Raw genomic sequence first — 23,793 nt, forward strand, 5'->3', positions numbered from 1 at the left:
GAAGCGTTGCCAATGCTGCCATCTTTTGGAAGTCTCGTTTAATGAAGATTAAAGTGAATTACAAAGAGTGAATATGTTTGGTGGGTCACTTATGAAAATGTATTGTTTTTCTTCGTTTTTAATTAAGAAAGTCATGTCTTTTATTTACATTATCATATTTTCAAGTTTCTGAGAGCTATTTAGTTAAAGCTGGATTTGCTAATATTGCGTTAGGTAGGATTTAGAATATTATTTCATATTTTGTACTTATTTACCCTCCACCACACACACACACACACACACACACACACACACACACACACACACTGAAAAAAGTTTGGACACCCCTAGTGTAAATAGTGCCTTACATAGTATCTAGTCTGAAGTGCTAAGCTACAATTGAACAGACTTATCAGTGGTATCATAATTCATTGCGTGTGTGGTTGGGGTAAGGGTCTTTGCTTGTCAGTCTGAATGAAACACGCCCAAAACCACAAGGAAGAGGGAAATCTTTAATTCATAGACATGAATCGGTACAGATGGGTTTAGAAATGAAGACCATGTTTTTAATCATGTGGCGAGCAGGAAAAACCCTAGAGTCTCCCATTATGCTGTGGCTTTCACAAGAACCAACGTAATTAAAAAGGTTGAGAAAATGTAAAATATTTTCCTAAGCGCCATGTGACCAGTGCCTGGTCTCATTTGGTAATGAATTTAACCCCCAGTAATGCTCTCCACTCTCACTGGCCAGAAGAACAGGGGTCATGGAGGTCAACAATCAGACAAGCTTGGCTTTGTTCCTACATTCATATACAGTACAGACGAACCTGATATACATTCTATAGATACATAAACATACAAAAAAAAAAAATCGAGCTTGTGCAACAGCACTTTTCCAACCTCGTACAACTTTTCTCTTTGGCAGCAGGTTTGAGGTGTTTTGAGACGTGAGGCTGTTTCAGTTTGACATGATATTGTGGGCCACAGAGGTGGTTGACGTAATGCATGAAACATGGTCAAAACTGAAACATTCATTTTAATTCAGCTCTGAATTATGCAGACAATGGAAACCATGTTTTGAAGGATGAGTCGAAATCAGTGTGAGGATCCATTTTGTTTTGTTTTTTCCAAGACTGGCATTGAACAGAGTGTCAGTATGTTCATGACTGCCGCATTTCTGAAAATATTGGAAAGCAAATGAATAGTTTAACAAAATGATTGTATTTATTTATAGAAAGAGTCTCAATTTTAACAAAGTAGATCACCTGTTTTCTACGGATAATAAAAAAGAAGGACAAACACCTTCACGCCCAACCCTCACCACCTGCAGTGGACTGTAGCTTTGATGCAACCCCATTTCTATCCGAAGCCACGTCAAGTGCAAAGATGGGGAAATAAACAAATGTTAGGGGGGAAAAAATGAGTGCAGAGTTCACAGGGATCAGACGAGCTGGGAAGCACTTTTGTTGTGTCGTGTGCAGTCAGTGGATGTGCAAGTGAAGACCTGCTGTTGGGCCTGAAACAGACAAAGCCACACATGAACAATTTTTTTTCTGGATTTCAGGTGTTGGATTAACATTTATGCTCTTATCTATTTGTGGCAGTGTTTGATCGGTGAGGAAGAGTCCAGGGGAAAGCCTGAGTAACCTTATAGTAGAGAGTAGGAGAGAGATTTTGCTGTGTGTGCCTTCACTAAAATGAGCCCCCAGCCTCAGTGTTCAGCCTTCTTTATACATCCCGGCTGCTGGAGGACTTCCAGGGGCTCCCTTGCAGTCTCTGGAACCAGCACTTCCAAGCATCTTTGGTTTTCACGCGTGTCCTCCACAAGTTTATTCGCTGGTCAGCGAGCGGCCTCGCCGTCGGGGGTGTCAGCACCTTTGGGTGAGCTCCTCGCACTGCGGCGAGCCCCCCTCGCTGGTGTCCATCCCCACCTCTTCCACCTCCTCGGCGCCGACCGCCTGCTCCTCCTCCATCTCTCTCTCTTCTTCCTCTCGGCAGGGAGCGGTGGAGGAGAAAGGGCCGGCTTTCGCTCCTCCGTCCATGCCGGCTTCCGCCTGCAGTTCTACATTCGGTTCAGCCTTCGCCTTGCCACAGCCCAGCTGGCCCGTGTCCATTTCCACCCTGGGATCCGCCCCGCCGTCCAGCCCCGGCGCTCCGCCCGACCCCGTCTCAGCACCGTCCACCTCGGCCAGCTCGCCCGCTTCTTCCTTTGCGCTCTGACTTCCTGCTTCCTCCAAACACGGCCCGGTTTCTATTTCCCCCCACGCTGATTTCGCCCCTTCCGCACACAGGCTCCCCTCCGTCTCCCCCGGCGTCCCCGTTCGTTCCGCTTCCAGGCGCTCCTCCGCCCCCTGCGGCGCATCGCCGCTCAGTGCTGCGGCCTCCCTGGCCTGTCTGATGCAGTTGATCCACTGCTGCTTGTTGAAAGCGTCGCTGGCCTGGAAGCAGTGGCTCTGCAGCTGACGCCCAGCGCGGTCCGACACCCGGAAGAAGTTCTTTGCTGCAGTGACACAGAGAGCAGAGGTCAGGCTAGAGAAAATGCTCGACTGAGGATTTTTTTTTTTTGAAAGGTAGATGAAGTAATGAGCCTTCATCCTCAGGGGGTGTGAGTGTTTTTCAATTTAGATTAATTCAAAGGTTGAGGAATTGAAGCAGCACCCCTCCACATACACAATCATAATGTATTATAATGTATTAAGAAGTAACAATGTTTTAGTTAGAAATATAACCATTATTATACAGTATTTGGTGGAGTTTGCATGTTCTCCCTGTGTCTGCGTGGGTTCTGTCTGGATTCTCCAGCTTACTCCCACAGTCCAAAAACATGCACGTAAGGTGAATTGGGAACTTTAGATTGTGAGTGCAGGAGTAAGCAGGTATAGAAAATGGATGGATGGATATTTTGTGACTATTTCTCAAACTTCCAACTTTTGCAGACACTGTCCGACAAACAAGATAAATTTGATTCTGATGACGACAACAAAAACAAAAGCACTTGTTGTGAGGCGGTGAGAGGTACTGACTCCGCTCGTTGTTGCTGAAAGCTCCTCGGATGGACCCGCCCACCCTCATCTCTCCGTCCAGCACGTCCTCCAGCTCCAGCTGCCTGATGGGAATGGGCTGGCGGCACAGCTGGTAGCTGACCTGCTGGTCGTTCAGCGAGACAGACCTGGTGATGACCAGGACGTCCTGGAACAGAAACACGTGGAGCTTCTGCAAAGTGAAAAAAAGAGAATGAGGTTTGTTTTTTTATCTTTTATTTTTAAAGTAGAAGCGACTGCGTGGTCAATCTCCACTCACGAGGCCTCTGTTGTTCTTTAGTTCTCCGTGGCAGCTGAGAGTCCTGGACCGCTCGATGAGTTCATCCCTCTGTCCCTCCTCGGAATACAGCAAACGCTCTTTGTAGTACTGGCACTCTGACTCTCCGGTCCGCCTGTTGATGTCCGCCACCACGCTCTGAACCATAAGCATCTGGAGCCGAGAGAAAAGCCACGCGGCGCTTTAGACCTGCGCCGCTTCCGACTACAGATGGCGCTAACCGGTTAAGATGAGGCATCTGGCTCCGCTCACCGCATCGTCCAAGTGCTGGCGGTCGTCGTGGTCGTTGGGCGTGTGCTTCAGGATCTCCCTGAGCAGCAGCGGGTACTTCACCACTCGACTGCGAGGGATGTCCAGGAAGTTCCACAGGTCCAGCTTCCTGCTGAACGGCGACTGCTGGCAGCGCTGCAGGAAGTCCTGCACCCGCCGATCCTGCTTCTTCTGGTCCAGCAGGGCCTTGGCCTTCACCTGGTTGCTGCAGTATGGCGTGTAGGAGGAGAGGCAGGGCAGCTGCAAGGGGACACATGCAAAGAGGAAGAAAATCAAGGAAAATTGAAACAGCACTTAATCACATCTGAATATATGGAAAAACAGTTAAAGAAGGTCCTTGGGATGAATAAAGTGTTCGGCTTCTGATGTTGGTTTTGATCCTTAGTACAAGCAACACAACTTAAGATGTAACTTTTTACCCATATTTGTGCTTTAAGTTGCTAACAAAACCCACAACACATTAATTTTTTATTCGTTTTAGGCACAAAAGTTGCGAAACACAGTTTTCAAATATAAAATTTGCCACACATCATGAGACTGAACTGTTCCATCACTAAACATTATGACAATGAGAATGTACCAACCCAGTCAGTCAGGATGTGTCCCACATGTTCAGTGGAGCCGTCTGGTTTCCTGGCGTCTCGGAGGCGACTCAGCAGATCTGAAGGGCAGAAGACAGTCAGACAAAAACATCCTTGCATCCAAAATTCCCTCCAACTGTAACTGTGGGACAATGGCTGATAAAAACTAGTGGTAGAAAAATGTACACAGAGGGTAAAAACAGGGTCAGCTTGGCTCTGAGTGGCCAACAGGACGGATGTTCTCGCCTACCTTCATGCAGGGGTATGAGTGAGTCCAGAGTGCCAAAGATCTGGTTCAATTCCTGCTCCGTCATGATTGACAGCTTCAGCATCGGGTCACGGTAGGCCTACGATGTTGAGAAGAAGTCACAGAGAGAAAAATATCAGTGCTGTCATATTAACAAACAAAAAGACTTAAAGACTTTTTTTTTTTTTTTTTTTTACCTTCTTGGCCAACTTGAGATCTTCAACCAGGTCCTGTTCACCCTGAGCCAGTTCAAATATGGCCTGCAGGGATCAAAATGGCAACTTTAAGAGCTGAAACGAATTTGTTTAATTACAGTCTTTGAACAGCAGTTTCTACAAAGATTGTGATACTTATTATCTTATCTACATATTAGACATAAGATCTTGCAAGAATTGTTCGTAAAGACGTGTGGTGTTATTTCACACATTTTTTTTTTAATAAAAATAGAAAACCCTCAGCACAAGACGAACCAACACTGAGTCTCTCACCTCTTGTCGTTTTATTTCTTTCGGGCTCAGAGGTTGCGTCGCTCCGAGGCAAATGTCGAAGGTCTCGCTCCACAGCCTGCTGTCTCGCCGCTTGGCGGCCGGGTTCGCAGCAGCAGAGACTCGCGACGCAGTCTGGGAGGACGAAGGGTTGGAGACGGTTGCCGAGATGACGCGCGTCTTCATGGTAGAAGAGGAGGGCGGAGGCTGGGGGGGGGCCTCCGGCTGGTTCACATTGCGAAAACTGATGGAGCGCTGCGGGGACAGACGGAAAAACCAGTCAGAGAAAAACACACAGCAGTGGGAGAAGTGACGCTTCTTGGGCTTTGCGCCGTTTTTACCTGGAGGGTCTGACCAATCCTCTTCAAGGGTGTGGTCTTGACCGGAGACAGGAGGCTGGCTAGAGACGTCACCCTGGACACGAGCTTGCTACGTTTTGTGCTGGGCTCCTGCAGGAGGAAAGAAGTTCAGAGATGTAAACAAAATTATCTGACGACAAGGCTGTTGCACTGATCTGTAAAGGTACTCAAAGCCTCCCCACATTACTGTTGGTGGAGTCAGAGGTCAAGAAAAACCCTTTGATTAATGTTCAGATATTAGTTATTAGTGTAAAATGTTCAGGGGAGAAACATTAGAATCACTGACTGCATCGTAAAGGCTCAAGTCGTGTCGATACCACTTAGAGTCGTCGAGGTATTGCAGTCGGCACTGAAGTTACTGCAGTTGTCAAACACACTATATATTGTGTATCCCTATGTTTAATTTCAATACAGAACAAACATATACAAACTCAAAGTTTTCACCCACAGACACACACGCGCAATCAAAGTGCCACCAGGCTGCTTGTCCTCGATACACAGACCTGCATTTGATCAATATGTGTTTGTGTGTACAGAATCTCTTCAGCTGTGCCCTACAGCCCACAGTCAGCTGACCTACTGCAACACAGAACCCCTCCAACTGTTTCCATCAGGACTCCGAGTACGAACGAAACGCTCGGCCGAGAATAAACTGGCCTCCGGGTCTTCTGCCAGATTTAACTTAAATCAATTCAAGACCCTAAATCACGCAGCAGACCAGTCAGAGCTTTGGATGAAATTATACTATATCAGCAAGAACAGAAGATTAACAAGAGAAACTCATTAAAACATTAAAAGTAATAAAGCTTGAAACTGAGATGATTATGAAAATGCCGTTTGGGTTTTGAAACAATTGGTCTGTTTCACTGTGATGCTTTTACTGTGATCAGTTTCCACTGGCCACATTGTTATTGGTGCCCTGTTTGTGTCCAATGCTTTAATTGATTTGACAAGATCAATGTCAGCTGGTCACTGTTAGAGAGGTAATCAAATAAGAATGTTCACAGCAGAGCAATGTCATGCTGCTGAAACATCTGAAGACTTTATAACATGTTTAAATATTTCGCAAATAAAATCTATTCACCTCATCATCATATGTGGATTCAAATAGTGCGTTAATCATGTGTCCACTAGGACACCTGAGAAGTGAAATGGGAAGCTACATCACTTTTTATTTTTAAACGGCAGCGTCACTCGAAATAAGAAAAACAGAAAGAGCAGAAAAGTTACAAATGACCTCACACAAATAAAACTGTGATGGAAAGAGAAAACACTAGCGCACAGGAGCTGAAAGCAGAGGGCTTCAGTCACATAAACAGACTTTGTCTTTTCCCCCAGTTCCTAACATACAGACGGCTTCTGACTGCTGCTGCGGACTGCTGCTTGATTTTGTTTTTTCCAACCAGAAAAACCTTTGTGGACGGCTCAGAAGAACAACTGGCAAAACACATATAGGATGGATAGGAAACAAGCATGGTCTAATTCTGAGAGAGGACATACGTCAGTGTTGTGAGACAGCAGTTTGTCTTCAGTCCTGAGGCCAAATCTGTTTTTACAATTAATCAGCAGGCTGTCACAAAAACAGTCAAGTGACCCTCAGCATATACATAAAAGGAGAAAAGTCAAACAAAGAGCTCACTTATCTTTGCCACTGATAATCCAGGACATCATCAGCGAGAAGAAGTGAAAACTATCTAAGATGGGAGGAGGGGATATAACTCCCACCCTTTGTTCCACTTTTAAGAAAAAAGTGGTTTATACGCCGCACATGCTAATTACGTTTCCTTTGACTATTTATGGATGCCGCCTAAATAGTGATTAAAAGATCTCGGATGATAAGAAAGGAAAAAAACACTGTCAGCATCCCAGCAAAGTTGGTTTGACTCAGGTGGAAAAAAACACTTGAGAATTTCCACAGTGTGTCACTGAAGGAGACAAGATGTGAAATACTGAGGCTGTGACGTCACAGGAGTTTGATGTAACAGACTGATAGCAACAATTAAAGAAACAGACAAAATAGATAGAATTACTAATATTATCACTGTTAAATACAGATGTAGAAGATTTAAACTCTTTCTGCACCAACGCAGTTTATTCATAAATAATGTAAGAAACAATGAAATGTGATAAAACTGAATGGAATGAAATTTGAATTGCTTGTCATTAAAATCAATTAGAAAGACAGATTAATAGGAAGTTAATTTATTTATAAACACAACATGGTTAATTTAATGTGATGAAATTATTCTAAATAAAAAAATTAAAAACTCAATTGCTACTAACACTAACTGAGTAGAACATATAGAAGCTAGAATATATTCAGTTATTTTAAAAATGATTAAAAAATACTATACTGGATTTTTAAAAGAAACCCTCTCAAAGTTACAGTTTCACTGGACCTAAATGGGTCACGTCTGACTGGCAACGACGAGAACATAAAACCAAATTTGGTGGCAGCAAAATCAAAAAAAAAATCTCACTAATTCACAGTGCAGTGACATATGTATCAATGTAGCTATAAAATACAAACATAACGCCATCAAAAGTCCAAAAGGTCTGCATACAGAAAAAGTAAGAACAATTTTTTTTTTTTTAAGGAGAGGCTGAGGAAGAAGTCTTACCTCCACCTGTTTCCCCATGTTGCCGCTCTTGTACATGCAAATCTCCACAGAGCCTCTGCTGTTATAGCGCTGAACCAGCAGGCTGAGAGACTTGTGCCCCAGCACCATACTGCTCACCCCTCTGCCCCGAACACTCCCTGGACCCCGGTGCCAGTCTGATAACTAAAGAGCGTCTACAGACGGCGGCTCTGTGGAAAGTGAACAAACGAAAGGCAACCAGCAGCGAGACCTACAAAGTTCCTCTGCTTTGTTATCCAACGCTGCCAAAAAGAAAACTTAAGTTGGGGTTTCAAGGTAAAAACAGATGGCGTTTAGTGTGAGAAGTTCAGATAGTCCTCAAAAAACAGGTCCGGTGAGAAGTTGGAGCCAGAATAAGCAATAAAAAACACTAAATCACTTCTTTCTGAAGTGGATTTCTCCTCCGTACCAGCCGGGTGCTCTCTGCATCCAACACACTCCCACTCTAGTCTGGAACCAGCAGCTCAGCGCTGCTTTCACTCTCTCTCTTTGACTCACTCGCTGCCGCTCACCCACTCGTCTATCTCACTCTGCTTCCTTTCCTTTTTGCATTTTCCCCTCCAAATTTTTTTCTCTCGACTACCGCTTTAGAATGCTTGTCACTTTGTACTGAGAGTTTTTACCCTCCTCAAAACTTCTTCTTAAACAATAAAAAAAAGACATTACATATTCTCATCAATTCCCATGAAAACACCAAGATCTATGAAGTCTCCATCCCCTGTAATTGTGCATTCAAATCCTGATATATCTCTTTCCTGTGGGCCACAGAGCTCCCCATTGTTATCCAAGGCCTATTAAGCACATCTCATCAGTGAGTCACCCTAGATGTCATGTTCCCTTATTACCATGAGCCCACCGAGCTACACTTCAGTTCAACTGCACATCGTTACAACTGCTACCGCTGCGGCCTGAGATTTCTAACACACATACAATCAAACCAGACAGAAGCATATCAAAGCTATTTTTTGTAAAAACCATTTGGGTACCTGTCAATAAGTTTGGGGCAAATAAGAATTGAATGGACGTTCTTGAGTCTTTGAGGTCAGATATCTGACAGAGGAGAAGAATGAGCTTGGACAGATTTTTGTTATAAAGGTGAGACATAATTTTGTCCCAAATCAAACACTGTACTTATTCGATAATCATTCTTGTTGCAGATAATAATCATTTCGATTTTTATTGGTGCTTATCAACGGAGAACTATGCAAAATGCAATAAACAATGCACAAAATCAAATTGACTCAGAAAGAGCAACAGTCTTTGCCCAATTGAGTGACAACCAGACTAGGGATGAAGTGAACAGCTTACTTAAGTATTTGCTAGCTAGTGAGTAGGCTTCCTAGCAAAAGTGGAACCGTTTGATTGTGTTTGATAAAAATTTGTCTGTAGTGTCTTTGATGCCGTAAAAAGTGGAGCAAAGTGAAGAGGAGGACGCGGTTCAGCGCCGGTGTCGGTTTCGGTAAGTGCAAAACTGCAGTGTGCGAGAAGTGGCAACCACACTCACTACCCACCACATCGTGAGAGTTCTGCAATCAAAGTTTGCTGTATTCAGGTGTTCAACTGAAAGTAATGATATTTAAGACACGGCTAAGTTTCTGGTGATGTTCGCGGCTATTTTCGATGAGAGCTCTTATCCAGAATTCCCAGAAGTGTAGCTACGTACGTAACTTTCAGATTCCCGAGAGGTTCTACAAAAAAAAAAAAAATCAAATAAACAACAAATGACTAACAGTGTTTAGCGGAAATTACAAGTTGTGCGGAAACTGTGCCAGTAAACAAACCCCACTTGTACACTTGCGACGGGTGCTCTGGTTAGTTAGACACAGAGTCTCCAGCAGCAGTGGAATATTGCGCTGGAAGACACCAACGCCCAAAAGATACTAATGCCCCAGAAGGACAGTGTGTGCCGTCATACCAAATGACAGACACACGCACAGAAAGACAAAAACACACGCCGAGGACACAGCAGCACGTGGACGCAGGAAACGGAAACAGAGCGAAAAGGCTGCCGTTACAATGAGCGCAAAACAATGGCAACACAACGGTGAATTCTCGAAAGGATTCATTCGGAACGCCGTGTTCATGCTGCCATCAACACGGCCGCTGTCATAAATGAGCACGTGATAATGCATGATCAACAACAAACTACGAGGTGCGAAATACAACTAAACATCAGTGCAGTGAAAAACCGGACAGTCCCCCCCCCCAATCTTTGAACACAAACCTAAACAACAACAACAAACGTGACCTCGGACGCTGGATCTGCTGCTGGTGCCTGCTCAACATCAAGTCAATATCAATTTGAATTGCAATTACTAGAGAGGGAGAAAGAGAGGACAGCCCGCAGGCAGCCAGGGCTCTGGCCTGGTTCTGTAGCAACGAGTCGGCCTGTGTGTGTGTCTACTTGTGTAGCTCCTACATCATGTGGTTCACTCCAGTTTCCTGGCTGCAGAACGCAAATGGACCAAAATGAAGACCCTCTTTACTTGATATTATAATGTTAGAAAGTCCACCCATCCATCTTCTATACCTGCTTCCTCCTGCACTCAGGGTTCCAGGGTTCTGCTGGAGTCTATACCAGCTAATAAAGTAAAAAAAAACAAAAAAAAACAAAACAAACAAAATATGTATATATATATATATACATATTTTGGGAAAGTATTCATTGTACAACAGTTGTCGTGAAAGCCGCACCAACCGAGACCAAGACATTATCAAGACTAGAGAGTATCGAGATCAAAGCAAGATTGAGACATTTGGAGGTCGAGACCGAGACAAGACCAAGACTGTAGATATCAAAGTAAAATAAAAACACATAATACAAATAAAAACAGAATAAATGGCCAGTATTTTTTTTTTTATATTATTAAAGTTTGCTTTAAGACAAATTGTGTTCAGCAAGCTATCTTTCAGTAACTTTCTTTAACATTTTGCTGCTTTGCCAGCTCTTTTTATTTTCAAATAAACAACTTTGCTTCATAAAATTAAAACACAATGAACTCGGAATATGGGGGCGTGTTGCTCTGGGTGTCACAAGCAGAGCGTAACACGGCAGCAGTTGGATTATTTTCTGTTATTATCGTGTCATTGCCGTGTTGTCTGAGTCCTGACCGGTCTTGATCAAAAATCCCGAGTTCGACCAGTCTGACACGGAGACAAGACCAAGTAAAAAAGCCTCCAAGTCCGAGACAAGACTAAGATTCTTAAAAAGTGGTTTTAAGACCAGTCTTGAGACCAAGACCAATCTCAAGTACAACAACACTAGTACACACTGTGCCATTTTTAGAGACACTGGGTTTATAAAAAAGCTATGACTGGGTTCCCACTCAGCATTACAGCTGACTCCCGACTCGATATGAGGCATTGCCCCTGACTCAGCTCCATTGTGTGTAAATGGTGCAGTGTGATGGCGAACGCCCAGCCAGGGTCGAAGGTCACCAGTAGATCCTCCGAACAGGCCTGATATGAGTGGTCCCGGCTGACTCACACCACCAAGCCCCCATTTCAAGTGAACTGCGGTGAACTTGCAGCACGGTTGCCTTTACTCGAATAAGCGCTGCTACAGGAGCGCAGCAGCTCCAACGTTGATGCGTCAAAAAACGTGACGGCGGCACTGCTGACATCAACAAACGTTAAGAAACCAAAACAAAATCTTGCCTGAAAAAGATCCAAGTCGGTCAAGAACCATTTCAAAGCAGCTGGCCGCCCTTTGTTCCATTTTACAAATACTTTCCAGCTTCTTCACTGATGTGTTGCTATATTTTGCTGTGTGTCAGTTGAAATCCGCCACAATGACAAACAGTGTCAGAACAATCTGGAGATGCCAAAACTAGAAGAGAGACAGTAGTTTAACAGGATGAGTTGTTTTAATGTTGTTATTCTATGCATTTAGCTCCATGAGATGCTCAGAATATTCAAAATGTTAATGTTGGTACGATTTTTTTCCCCCTTTTTCAAAATAAATAAAATGTCATTGAAGATCATATGCCTCTTTTTTATTTGCAGCCTTCCGATTTAAATTTCAACAGTAACCTTTTTCCACAGGCTGATAATACATTTAAAAATAAAATAACAATAAACCAATTAAGTCATAATGATATCCCTCAATGAACATTCTGTCCTGATTGATGCGCAAAATACAAGGGCCAGCTCTAGAAGTGATTTTGTATTGCCTTGCGGGGCAAACATGATTACACTGCAGGCCAAATTTGAGTTTGACACCTATATAATAGAGGAAAATATACACGCGTGTAAAAAATAAATGCGAAATGTCCTCCTCCTCTAGTTCCCAGGGGATTGTGTTGAGTTTGGCACATCTGAGAAGCTGGAAGAGTCTCTGAAGGGAGGACGCAGAGGCTGGACTTTCAGTAAGCGCACAATACGGCTGTCTGACTCACTGAGCTGCGGGCACCAGCGCTAGACAAACAATAGGCTGTCGCTCACTCCGGGTCTGCAGTGTGCCACCGCAGCCGCCGCCGCCGCCGTAAAACCACACAAGACTGATAGTGTGTTTAGGTCTGTCTGGCGCACAAACACTGGGCTGGATCGAACAGGGTGGACATCCTGTGTCGGGCAGAGCGGCGAGGGGAACGCCCGGGAAGGAACGTGCTGCTGGCAGAGGGCTAAAAATACAGAGAAGTACTTAAGGAGGGGCCCAACATGAGGACTGAGGGCCCTCCAGGGTCCGCCTATACAATAACTCACAGCCGGAGCTGAAAACACAAGGGTCAGGAATAAAAGGATAAATCACTCATCCGTCTATGACTACACGTGTACAAGCACGGAGATGATGCTTCTTCCCGACCAATAACCCACCCTGACGACAAATTCAAGCTCTGCTAGTTTTGATTAGTGCTGTTTTGTTTTCATTTTCTATCCAAAAAATTAAAAGAATTATGAAAGAGTTTTTAGATGGATGCCTGAGTCATTTTTTGGATTGAATTGCCTGGGCTCTGCACCTCTTCATTGTTATTTTTTTTATTTGAAAGTTTGTGTTTCTATTTTCTTGTTTTCATTTTTGTTGTGCGCACTGTAACAAATTCAATGGAGGCTAATTTGCAGGTATTTTCAATCCTTTATGTGTCATATGTGTATTTATTTTAGAGCAATAACTAAGTAGGCTTCTGCACACTTCACCCTAAAGCACCAAAAGGTGTCACTATTAAGTCATCTGCATGGACTTTTGCTATTTTTTTTTATTATTGATATATTTAGATATTTTTTCTGAACATATTCTGGTTCAGTCAGCCTGATACCGCTGTTCGGATAACCCATAACTGCAACGTAAGTCCACCACCAATAGGCCTCAGTGGTCAGATTTTGTTGAGATTTTGAAAATTCACACTGTTTTTGCACTTCCTGGTGAAAAGGTCACAGTTTGACCCTGATTTGGCAGTCCGTATCTCCCTGGGACAGACTGCAGACACTAAATCAGTTCACTGTCACTGACTTCAAGGCCACTTGAAGTTTTCCCAGCACATTCTCAGGCGACAGAAGCAGAACTTACGTTAATGTCCAGACTGCAGAGGCTGAGGGAGTCGGCATCCCGGTTCGCCTGCTTCCTCTTCTTCTGCAATACATGAAGCACACACGCACACAGCAATCTGTTAAAAGGCTCAGTGGAGTGTTTATTTAGGGCGTCTTTAAAGTAAGTCAAATATGTGGACAAATGTTAATCATAATATGTTGACCCCTCTGTTTAGGAGTAAGTAGAAAATGAATGAAATTTCAATTTTGCCTTTAAAAAGTTTGCAACTCTAAACATCAACTCTTGCAACATTAAAAAAAAAGAAGCTGAACAAGCCTCGGCTAGTGGTGATGTTTTGGTAATTTTTACAGTTAAAAATTCTACTGTGAACATACAGTGGGTCAATGAATTTGTGAAAAACAGACTTAAATTTTATTGTTGCATGTATTGTTTAAGTTAATGAGTCCGCATGAGTTAAAGAACCTAGTTGGAATATGAATAATTAGCTACTCATACAGGCACTTGTCAATAACAATAATATTATCAGTCAGTATAAAGTTTTCTTTCTGGACTTGTAATTCAATAACAGTGTCCTGAAGACTATAACAAGAAGGAAAGTATTACAATTTATTTAAAAAGAAAGTTGAATAGTTTTTTTTTTTTTTAAAAGAAAGACTCCAATAAATGGAAAAAAGTTTAAAAAGAAAGACTCCAATGAACGGAAAAAAGTCACATACTATGTAGCAATTGTTACTAGCATGTATATCAAAAATCAGCTCGCTTATGTTCATTCATTCAGGCTCAAAGGAAAAACATCACGGAGATGCTCAACACGCGTGGACTCCACAACACAATCGGTCATGTGACCACAACAGTGCGTCGCCATGGTTTTTTAAACAAAGTGAGTGTTCAGACCGGTTCTTCTCAGGTCAGGGGACCCTTGATGGGAAACTACAGCGGTGCAGTTACGCAAACACATCCTGTCGGCTGCCGTGATGACAAAAACAGGGGGAAATGAAATTTACACAAACACCTGAAGAACACGGTCACCGAGGACAAACATGTGGAAGCGGGTGAGAGGAGAAGGAGGTGAGAAGATGAACCTGGGGCCTCTTTCATCTGAAACCTCTGATCAGCAGATCAGATATCCTCAAAGAGGAGAGACACAATGGTACAGCAATTAAGGAGAGGTGGAGAAGTAAAGGGATGAGTAGATCAGTCAAGGCTGAGATGGATGGAAGGATGAGCGAAGACGAGTGAGGATGGAGGGGGGAAAACAGAGATGGGAAAGAAGAAATAAAGGTAGAAAGAGGGGAGAGGAGGACCGGAAAGAGAGGAGCAGATGTGGGACTGAGGAGATGGGGTGAAGAAGGACAGAGGGAAGATGAGGCCAAAGTAGGGAGGGGGAGAAACTGAAGGATTGGGGGAGAGGAGAGGAGGAAGAAAACAAGGAGGAAGATGCGAGTAAGTTGAAAGAGGGGTGAGGGAAGAAGGAGAATAGAGGTGAGAGGGGTGAGGAGAGACAGGTTAAGGATGGCAAAGAGGAGAGGGGGAGAGGAGTGGAATTAGGGAAGTGAGGGAGGAGATGGAGGAGAGCTGACGGAGGAGAAGGAGGAGAGCTGGGAGGAGGAGACGGAGGAGGTGGAGATGGAGAAGAGCTGGAAGTAGGAGATGGAGGAGAGCTGGGAGGAGGAGATGGGGAAGAGCCGGGAAGAGGAGATGGAGGAGGTGGAGATGTAGGAGAGCTGGAAGTAGGAGATGGAGGAGAGCTGGGAGGAGGAGACGGAGGAGGAGATGGAGGAGAAGGATGTTGGGCATCGGCGTGAGTGACCTGGAACAATGGCAGGAAGTGTGCTGTTTGTGCAGCATTGTGTCCAGACTTTGTTGTCGGCCGGAAGTTACATAACTTGGCAGACTTTACCTTTTAAACCCCAGTAGCATAAGGAACCACAGACTGGGGTGGAGCCTCTGCCAGCAGGCCATATAGGGAGTGTCCCTGCGCTCGCTCAGCCGGTGCTTGAACAACAACATTGTTTCCAAATTAGCTAGCTTAGCTTAGCATCCCCAGTGGGAGCAGATGGAAACTGCTAGCTGGACTTAAATCTCTCTGATTCACATTTCGAGGTTTACTGTACTTTAAACTATAATAAACAATAAGCACAATGTTGTTTCCGCTTTCTGCATGTCTGGGATGTTTTTGTGGGGACGCCGCATGAATTACTTCAAGTTGATGGAGCTATGAATTGCATTTGCTTGAGTGCATTTTAAGTGATGTTACATGAGCATTATTAATGTATAGCATCTTGACCTGTTCAAATGATGGCTTTTATCAAAGTTAAAAATACATTGAAAGAACCAAAGTTTAAACAAAAAAGCAAATCTGACTTTCAGTCTGCGCACATTTGCATCTTCAGTGCTCGTTTACGACTTGCACTCTTGTCACGACTTGCAACTTGTCAACAAGAATGTCAACTATGAACTTGTCTGCCTTCATGACAGACGTCGTTATCAATCAAACAGAGCAGCATCGGTGTTGTCCCTGCACCTGCAGCTGAGATGCTGAGATGCTGAGAGCGACTGGTGTGGGACATTTAACGCAGGTAGAGGACGATGCTCGGAGGATCTACAGCTTGTCTTGGACTCACCCGGTAGTAAATGAAGAGACAGCAGCCCATCGTCGGGGGTTCAAACTGCTCCTCAAACTCACGTTGGCGGCCAATCAGCTTCTCCTTGCACGCATTGATTTGCTGCTCTCCCGCCTTGTCCACCTTCCTCCTCACTCAGTCACATCAGCCGTTCCTCTCCTCTTCCAAAACCTCCAGCAGCTTCCTCCTCGCCTCCTCTGAGCTTCTCGCTCCTCTCGTGCGCTCAACTTTTCTCCTCCTTAACTCCCCTTCTCTCTCTCAGGTCTTCTGTACAGTGGTCTACTTTCTTCTTCTTCTTCTTCTTCTTCTTCTTCTTCTTCTTCTTCTTCTTCTTCTTCTTCTTCTTCTTCTTCTTCTTCCAATCTTCTCTCTCCTCCTCTCTACTCTTCCTTGTCCACCTCTTCAGCTACGATCTAAAACCTACTCCGTGGCTCCTCTCTCCTCTCTGAGCTCCACCACCCCACTGAGTGGATCTGCAGACCCTCAGGAACAGGAACACCTCACAATGTGTGTGTGTGTGTGTGTGTGTGTGTGTGTGTGTGTGTGTGTGTGTGTCCACTCAGTTCCCACTGGACAAACAGGAAGTGACGGTCTTCAGGGGAAGCTGGCCATCTATATTTAGGATTTTTGGGGAGACACTGAGACACCAGCAGCGCCGACCAAGACAAAAGAATTGTAAATCACTGGCAGAAAAAATAAATCCGAGATCAAAGCGGGAGGAGCCGCTGGAGTGCGTGGACGTTTCAAACGTCCGTTGAAATGTCAAAAAGCAGTTTGGGGAAAAAAAAAGGCCTTAAATGTTCAAATTCTGCACATTGCAATGCAAAAAGAAGAAGGAGAAGAAGAAGAAAGAATCGCACCGCTCTTATTTTGATTCACGTTCCCGGAGAGTTGAAGTTTTCCACTCAACAATAGACCTTTGCTTGTGTTAATACAAAAAAAGGAAAACTTTCACAATGACCAGACACTTGAAAAATGCTCCACGCGCCGAGCCGGATTGTTTCAGCTGCACTTGAAGCTGTTGAAAGGTTCATACAAAAGAGAGGCTTCCTGTGATTTTAAACTGAGTAACCCCAATTTGTAAAGTGCAAAGAAGAAAAACGTTGTCAAATGTTTTGAAGGAGTGCAGGACTTGTTGTTGCTTTTTTATTTTGACTATGCAGACTCCAACAACGGTTGCCTTCCGACTGTCAGCATCGATGTTATAACTGAATGAGGATCATTGTGTCTTCATGAGACATACATTATTATTAGTGTTTTTTTTCCTTTATAACAGACACATGACGATTGTTTAACTGTTATTATTATTATTGTTATTATTTTTATTATTATATATATCATATATATAATTTAATTTATAATACACTTTACATTTAAGCAATCTCAAAGTGCTACAGAGACAAAAACAATAAAGAGAAATAAAAACAGAGTTCAACTAAAAGCTATTCTAAAAAGGTGGGTTTTTAGGTTTCGCTTAAAAGCATCAGTAGTGTGAGGCCCCCAGGTGGTCGGGAAGGGAGTTCCACAGTATTATTAGTACCTTTACATGTTTGGACGGTAGCTTCCGTCTTCCTCAGAAGGTCCCCTAGGTGGTGTTGTGTGTATTTATCAGCTGCTATTATTGAGGTGTTTCCCACCTGCCAGATTTTGACTGGTGGGAAACACCTCCCGCTGTCGGCCCGCCCCTCCCCACCAGGGCGGTGCTCCAGGTACGGAAGAGCACAAACGCACCCTCGGGCTTCGCTTTCGTCTTTCAGCCTCCTCCCAGATCCAGCGGTGGTGCCTGTTGTTTTCCTGCACCACGTCCCTGGTGTTGTCCCGACAGATTGACATGATTTTCCCTTCTGCAGTGATCTGTTCTGGCTGATTTGCGGTCTTGTCTTTTATTGATCTGGTTTGTCTTTGTGCCGTCTGCTTTTCACATTCTGTTTGATGCTCCTTCCGGTGTTCTGTCGAAACTCCTCACCGTCACTCCGATTTAAGTCTTATTGCATTAAAAGGCATGTAGTTTCAAATAACATTGCATTGTGGGCAAGCGCTGTCGCCTCAGAGCATGACAGTCGTGGGTTCGAGTTAGTTATTAAAATTAAAGAGGTGCAGGGCCCAGGCAATTCAATCCAAAAAATGAAAAACAGCCTGACACTCGGGTGTCCATCTCAACAGTCTGAGGAGGGCGTGGTCGAAACGTGCTTGTGTTAGGCAGACGCCAGTCGGTAAGACTATTAAAGCAGTGGTTAGCGCTGTCGTTCCACCTGACGGGTGCCAGATTTTGACAGGTGGGACCCAGGTGACTTCTAAATGTATGAATAATGACATCTAAAGAAAAAAAAAATCATGTCATGTGTTTGTTATAAAGGAAAAAACGCTGAATGAATGAAATGGTTGCCTTCACACTAATCAAATGTTGCATTCTAGTCATGTGTGCTCTGATCTGGGACCACAAGGGTAAAAAAAAACAAACAATAACATTAAAAATGCTCTGTCACGACACACATTGAGAAAATCGTTACTTACCCCTCAAGCTATCAATTAAAAAAAATTCAAACTGTGTTGCCACAGTGACACGGAACATTTTTCGTTAGTTGTGAACGCTCTCTAATCAGAGTGCAAGCGAAGAGTCCTCACCCCGCTGAGGGTCCAGCCATCAGGAGAGGGAAGAGGGAAGGACGAGCTTTTCTTCTGCAGCTTCTTCCTGGAGGGAGGACACACAGGAGACAGAGGAGAAAATTAATTTCAACTTCAGCCAAAGTGACTTGCATGAATTGGTTCACTTCAATATCGGGAGTTGGAGCAAAGCTCCTCCTACTGGACATTGCTGGTCAGTGCAACTTCCCAAAGAACTTGTTTCCCAAGGAATCCGACACGCTGCGGTAATTTGGCTCCTTTGCCAGAAAAGCTAAGCAGTGACTCAAGCACTGACATCAGTGTGACATCATCGCATGCACACATATACACACACCCTTCAGAGGACCTGATGATGAACTCTAGTGCTTGTTGAAATAAGAGTGAGGGTGAGTTATTTCTAAATATTTAGTTGTTGATGCTTCTTCAGGCAGGTAGTTTGGACTAAATGTGGGAAGGACTCGGCGGAGGATTTACACAAAGCCGCGGCTCCTGTTCTGTTTCCTGCCCGGGTCGCCTCACACACACACACACACACACACACACACACACACACACACACACACACACACACAAAGCTGATTTTGGAATTTAAGTCTCGTGCGAAAAACATTTTAAAGGAATATTCCACCTCTTTACTGTTTAGAATTTGTTACATTTCTACTAGTTTACACAGAAGACAGGTAAGGGTTGCACTTCCTGCTCATGAACAAGGCTCCTGGCTATGAAGCTCCAGTGGATGTTTGTAATTTCGATTCAAATTGGACTGGCAAGGCCCTCGAACACTTGGACGTGTGCGTGTGTAATGCAAGCGGTTAAATATGTGTGTGTTTAGGTGTATGACTCATTTATTCCTCGGTGTATTTTCCCAATTGTATAAATCTGACACAGACACAAACACACACAGTTACTGTATGCAAACAGAACCAGCCGTACACACCTATAATTCAGATGGGAGGAGTGTACGGCCGAAGACTAATAATTCTCTCTCTCGCTCTCTTGTTGATCTTTTCCTGTTCATCTGCTTTTAATCACTCTACTTCTTCACTCCTTCCTTCTTTCTTTCTGCCTTTTTTTTCTTTTTCTCATCGCACATGTTAATCTTTCCACGTGCCCACTGAATCCGCTTGTGTTCTTTTCCAATCGTCTGTTGAGTGAGTCAATAGATTTTTAGATTTTAGATCAAAGATTGGCAGCATTTCCTTCCTGTTTGCAACAGCCGAAAAGATGTCAGGCTGAATTTCCATGCGTGCAAAGTGGAAAACATAAATGCTGTTATACTTAGGTAATCAAAAACAGATATTTTTGGTATTTCCCAAGATAAAATAAAATAGAATAAATAACGGCCTATTACTTTTTTTGTTTTTTAAATGCTAATGCAAATTACAGTAGCTGTTGTGTTAAATCTCCATAAAAATCAACCAATTGGTGATCAGCATATGAAAATTCATGACTAACGATGAGTAAAAGCTTCATAACGCAGAGACTTTGGGCAAGGCTCGTTCAGTTTTAAAGCTCAAACTCTCAGCCGTGAAACTCTGGATATGTGGTGTTACTAAAGCGCAACCAACAACAAATGTTAATACTGCCAGGAGCCTCACGTCTTATCAACCTGGCGGGTGGATGACGACACTTCCTGCCGCGGAAAAAGCTGATGTGAACGCGGCGCGATGACACGGCTCAGGAAACAGCAGAGGAAACGCTGCCCTGCGTTGACTCGGCTGATCCCCGAACACACCTAAAGATGTCAGCGCCGACGCAGAGCTCGCTCCACCAAACTTAAATATCTACCGGAGCCAACGCTGCGTCAACCGTGTCATCACTTATGCTGATGTTCTTTTGAACTTTAAGAACTGTTTCGCAAAATATTACAGTAGACTCTTATGAGTGAAAAGCCACCAGCCATACTTTCAGTTAATGACTGGTAAAGTTACAGATTTTTCAATGTGCCATGAGTTGGTGTTCACAGTGGCTGATATACAGTAAAATTGCCTTTTTTTGCTTGTTTTTTTTTTTTTTTTTAAACCAAGGCATGGAAGAAGAGATGTAAAATAGTTGTTAGCGAGACCTGCAGACAACTGATGGAACGTCTGGGATAAATACAGCAAATTTATCCATCCCTCGAATGCCAAAACTTTCAACAAATTATGTCCAGTCTTTATCATTATGGGCAGCAAACATACAGCAGCCAGTTACTGGACCCAAGCAGAAGTCAACAAAAGTGGCAACAACCACAGATTCACCATCCCATAAGGATCCCATGCAAAAGAAATGTATGAACTTAATGCAACTAATTCTGAGGATTTAAACACATACAATTTAGAAATGACCCACGATATTAGCCAAATCTGCACACGCACACACCCACACCCACACCCGCGCACACAAGCACGTGCACGTGCGTACACGCGCACGCCTCCTGGAACCAGCGGGGCAGCATACTGCGGCTCCAAACCTGATGATTAGTGACAGAACAAAGCAGCAGAACAAACTTCGCCTGAACAACTTCTTCATTGTCGGCTGACGGCAGCTGAACCGCATTCCTCCGGAGATCAACGGTGATTGGCCCCAAGTCATCCAATGTCTGACTCTTACATTAAAGTCCGTCTAGCGGAGCTTTTTTACCCCCCCTTTAGCAATCACATTTAGACTTTGTTTCTCTTCCGATGCCACACACACACACACACACACACACACACACACACACGCACACACACACACACACACACACACACACACACAGGTGATTCGGAGGGTAGCTGTGGCAAATATTTCAAATTGCTGGCTAGTGTTAAATTGCGAAAATTGTTTTTGATGTTGTCTTGAGTAGCCAGCGTGTCGGCGATGCTGGATCTCGCAGACAATAATCCTAAATTCACAACTGTCAGTCTTCCACATGAAAGCCAGCAGCATAAATGCTTGTCAGATTTTTGAAAAGCCAACACTGCATCCTCATGTCACTACCGTTTTATCGTACTTAAACTACTCTTCTGTTTTACTGTGCTGGAAGGAAAATATTTGTTTTGAAACAACAATTGTAGAACAAATAAAAACATATTTAAGAAATGTTTGGGTTTTTTTTTTTATTTAGCTTTTAAAAAGTCGGGCGGGCAATTATCTATATTGTAAGTGTTCCGAAAGTCATGAGTTGCAGCATTTCCAGTGGCATTTCTGCTTTTACAAGCCTTACTTCATGAAAGACGTATAACTCTGTTCAAACCTTCGATTCGCACAAAATAACTTACAAAACACAATTTAATTGTTAGTTGGACTCACTCTGCAGGGGAAACCCTGGGTCCTGACGATTGTATTGATCCAACTTGCAACAATCAGATCTTATTGAGCCACATGGTGTGAATTTGAAAACTGTCTGTTGCTGTGGGTTATGGGGGGGGGTGACTGATTTGCCTGAAAGTACCTGAGTATTTGGGTGGGTTTCATGGGTCAGAGACCCTACACACGATGAAACGGACCTACATTTCAGTGGCAGCGTCAAAGCCGTCCCCCACTTCCAAAGATGAACAAAGTAAAGGCTTTCATATAGACTTTAACACAGGCTTTAATTGTTTTTAGTCGACTGTTGATTGTGCACTGAAAGCAGCTGTGCAGTCTAACTCGTGATGAACACATTATTTTCCTTCTGCACATATCAGAATGCAAGTAAGGTGCAAAAAAAGTGCAACATTTCCACCATGACTGTAAAGCAATAACGACTATATTACATGCAGAAATGCTGCCCGCCAGCAGGGTCGCCCGCAAACAGGTCTCCCAAGCTGCCTCCACCTGACGTGACACTATAGACCAGGTGCCCCCGTCAATGGATTGATTTGAGGCAAAGGCAGATGAAGAGACTTGTAAATAGGGCTGCATAGTTTTAATGGAATGTATTTTTGAACAGGCTGCTGTAAAAGCTGTCATCGAACGATGGATGCGGAGCCACAAACCACAACACACACACACACACACACACACACACAACACTTTCCACACCGAGCTGTAAGGTAAGCAAACTGTTTACAGAGGCTTGTGTGTGTGTGTGTGTGCGTGTGTGTGTGTGTGTGTGTGTGTGTCAGGCGAACTTATGACTCACATGCAGCAACAATAAAATCCTCTTTCTGCCTTTCCCCCCCACCCCCTTTGCTTCTCTGCTTCCCCCCTTGCTGTCTGTCAACCTCCCTCCAGTCTGTTCTGCAGCGTCTCAACTTGCTCACACAGTTTTAACACTGAACAAACAGTGCGGACGGACAGTCAGACAGACAGGCTGTGAAGGAGTCGACTATCCCCTCCTCACACGACCAGAAAACGCCCATAATGATTCGGATTTCTTCCTCTCCGCCGCCAACAAAGGTTCGAACTTGTCAAAGGTCGAAGGTCAGCTACTCACCTTGGACCCCGCTGACATCCATCACCTGCCTGCATCGGGCTGCAGCTCCTCCCAGACGGCCGGGGACACCACAGATCCACTCTCGACTGCTTCTAAAAGCATAAACACGTCCGACAACCGACGCGTTTCCGGGTTACGCCGTGTTTCCGCTGCGCAAAACCAAACTTTACCCTCCCTCAGATTGGAAGAGAAAAAAATACTCTTTCCTCTTTCGCCCAGAAACCAGCCGACAAACAAACTGACTTGCTGTGATTCCACTGAGAACCCTTCTTGACACCGTCAAGCTGGAATAAATGTCGCGTTTCCGGTTGGTCTTCAATGTAAAAGACCACCCATGGGTGCTACTCGAAATGAAGGATTCAATACAATTACGATTGCAGGATGTAATAATAATAATAATAATAATAATAATAATAATAATAATAATAATAATAATAATAATAATAATAATAATAAATAAATAAATAAATGAATTACATAGACAATAAATGACTTAAACTATGACAAGCCTGATATGTTTGAACCCCTAGAAATATTTTATGGGATGCCACGATGCCACATTGTAGTTCTCTGCACTTAGTAGACCCATACTGCATATAGTTTGTAATTGTATTGCCATAAGTATTATAGTTTTACTTTGTATTTTTAGTATTGTAGTTTCATACTGATAAGAATTTTGCAGTTTTAGTTGCCACACTTTACCAGTTATCATAATATTCCATTTAAAAAGGGTACTAAAGGTTTAATTATTAATTTGAACTAACCCAATCGTGACTGAGCACATTAATATTTTTGAA

General features: G+C 43.7%; 1 protein-coding gene across 3 annotated transcripts; it reads right to left on the reverse strand.

Moving 5' to 3' along the window:
• Window positions 1–477: 477 nt before the first annotated feature.
• On the reverse strand, window positions 478–23,271 carry arhgef3 (Rho guanine nucleotide exchange factor (GEF) 3). 3 transcript variants are annotated; one of them, XM_076025201.1, is made up of 12 exons: window positions 22,997–23,271; window positions 18,616–18,682; window positions 13,385–13,447; window positions 5,222–5,329; window positions 4,884–5,135; window positions 4,593–4,655; window positions 4,399–4,495; window positions 4,152–4,228; window positions 3,550–3,807; window positions 3,280–3,450; window positions 3,003–3,192; window positions 478–2,479 (listed from the first exon to the last, which is right to left on the reverse strand). In XM_076025201.1, the coding sequence occupies exons 1-12, from the start codon at window positions 23,029–23,031 to the stop codon at window positions 1,848–1,850; spliced, it is 2,013 nt and encodes a 670-aa protein (XP_075881316.1). In that variant the 5' UTR covers window positions 23,032–23,271; the 3' UTR covers window positions 478–1,847. The 3 variants fall into 3 exon arrangements, with proteins under 3 accessions (XP_075881316.1, XP_075881318.1, XP_075881317.1); XM_076025203.1 differs by lacking the exons at window positions 18,616–18,682; window positions 22,997–23,271 and adding an exon at window positions 15,991–16,195; XM_076025202.1 differs by lacking the exons at window positions 13,385–13,447; window positions 18,616–18,682; window positions 22,997–23,271 and adding an exon at window positions 7,861–8,430.
• Between the last annotated feature and the right edge of the window lie 522 nt (window positions 23,272–23,793).

The sequence above is a fragment of the Nelusetta ayraudi genome, unplaced genomic scaffold (genome assembly GCF_046127955.1).
Source record: "Nelusetta ayraudi isolate G7.1 ecotype Tasmania unplaced genomic scaffold, CSIRO-AGI_Nayr_v1 ptg000017l, whole genome shotgun sequence".
NCBI classification, from domain to species: Eukaryota; Metazoa; Chordata; class Actinopteri; order Tetraodontiformes; family Monacanthidae; genus Nelusetta; species Nelusetta ayraudi.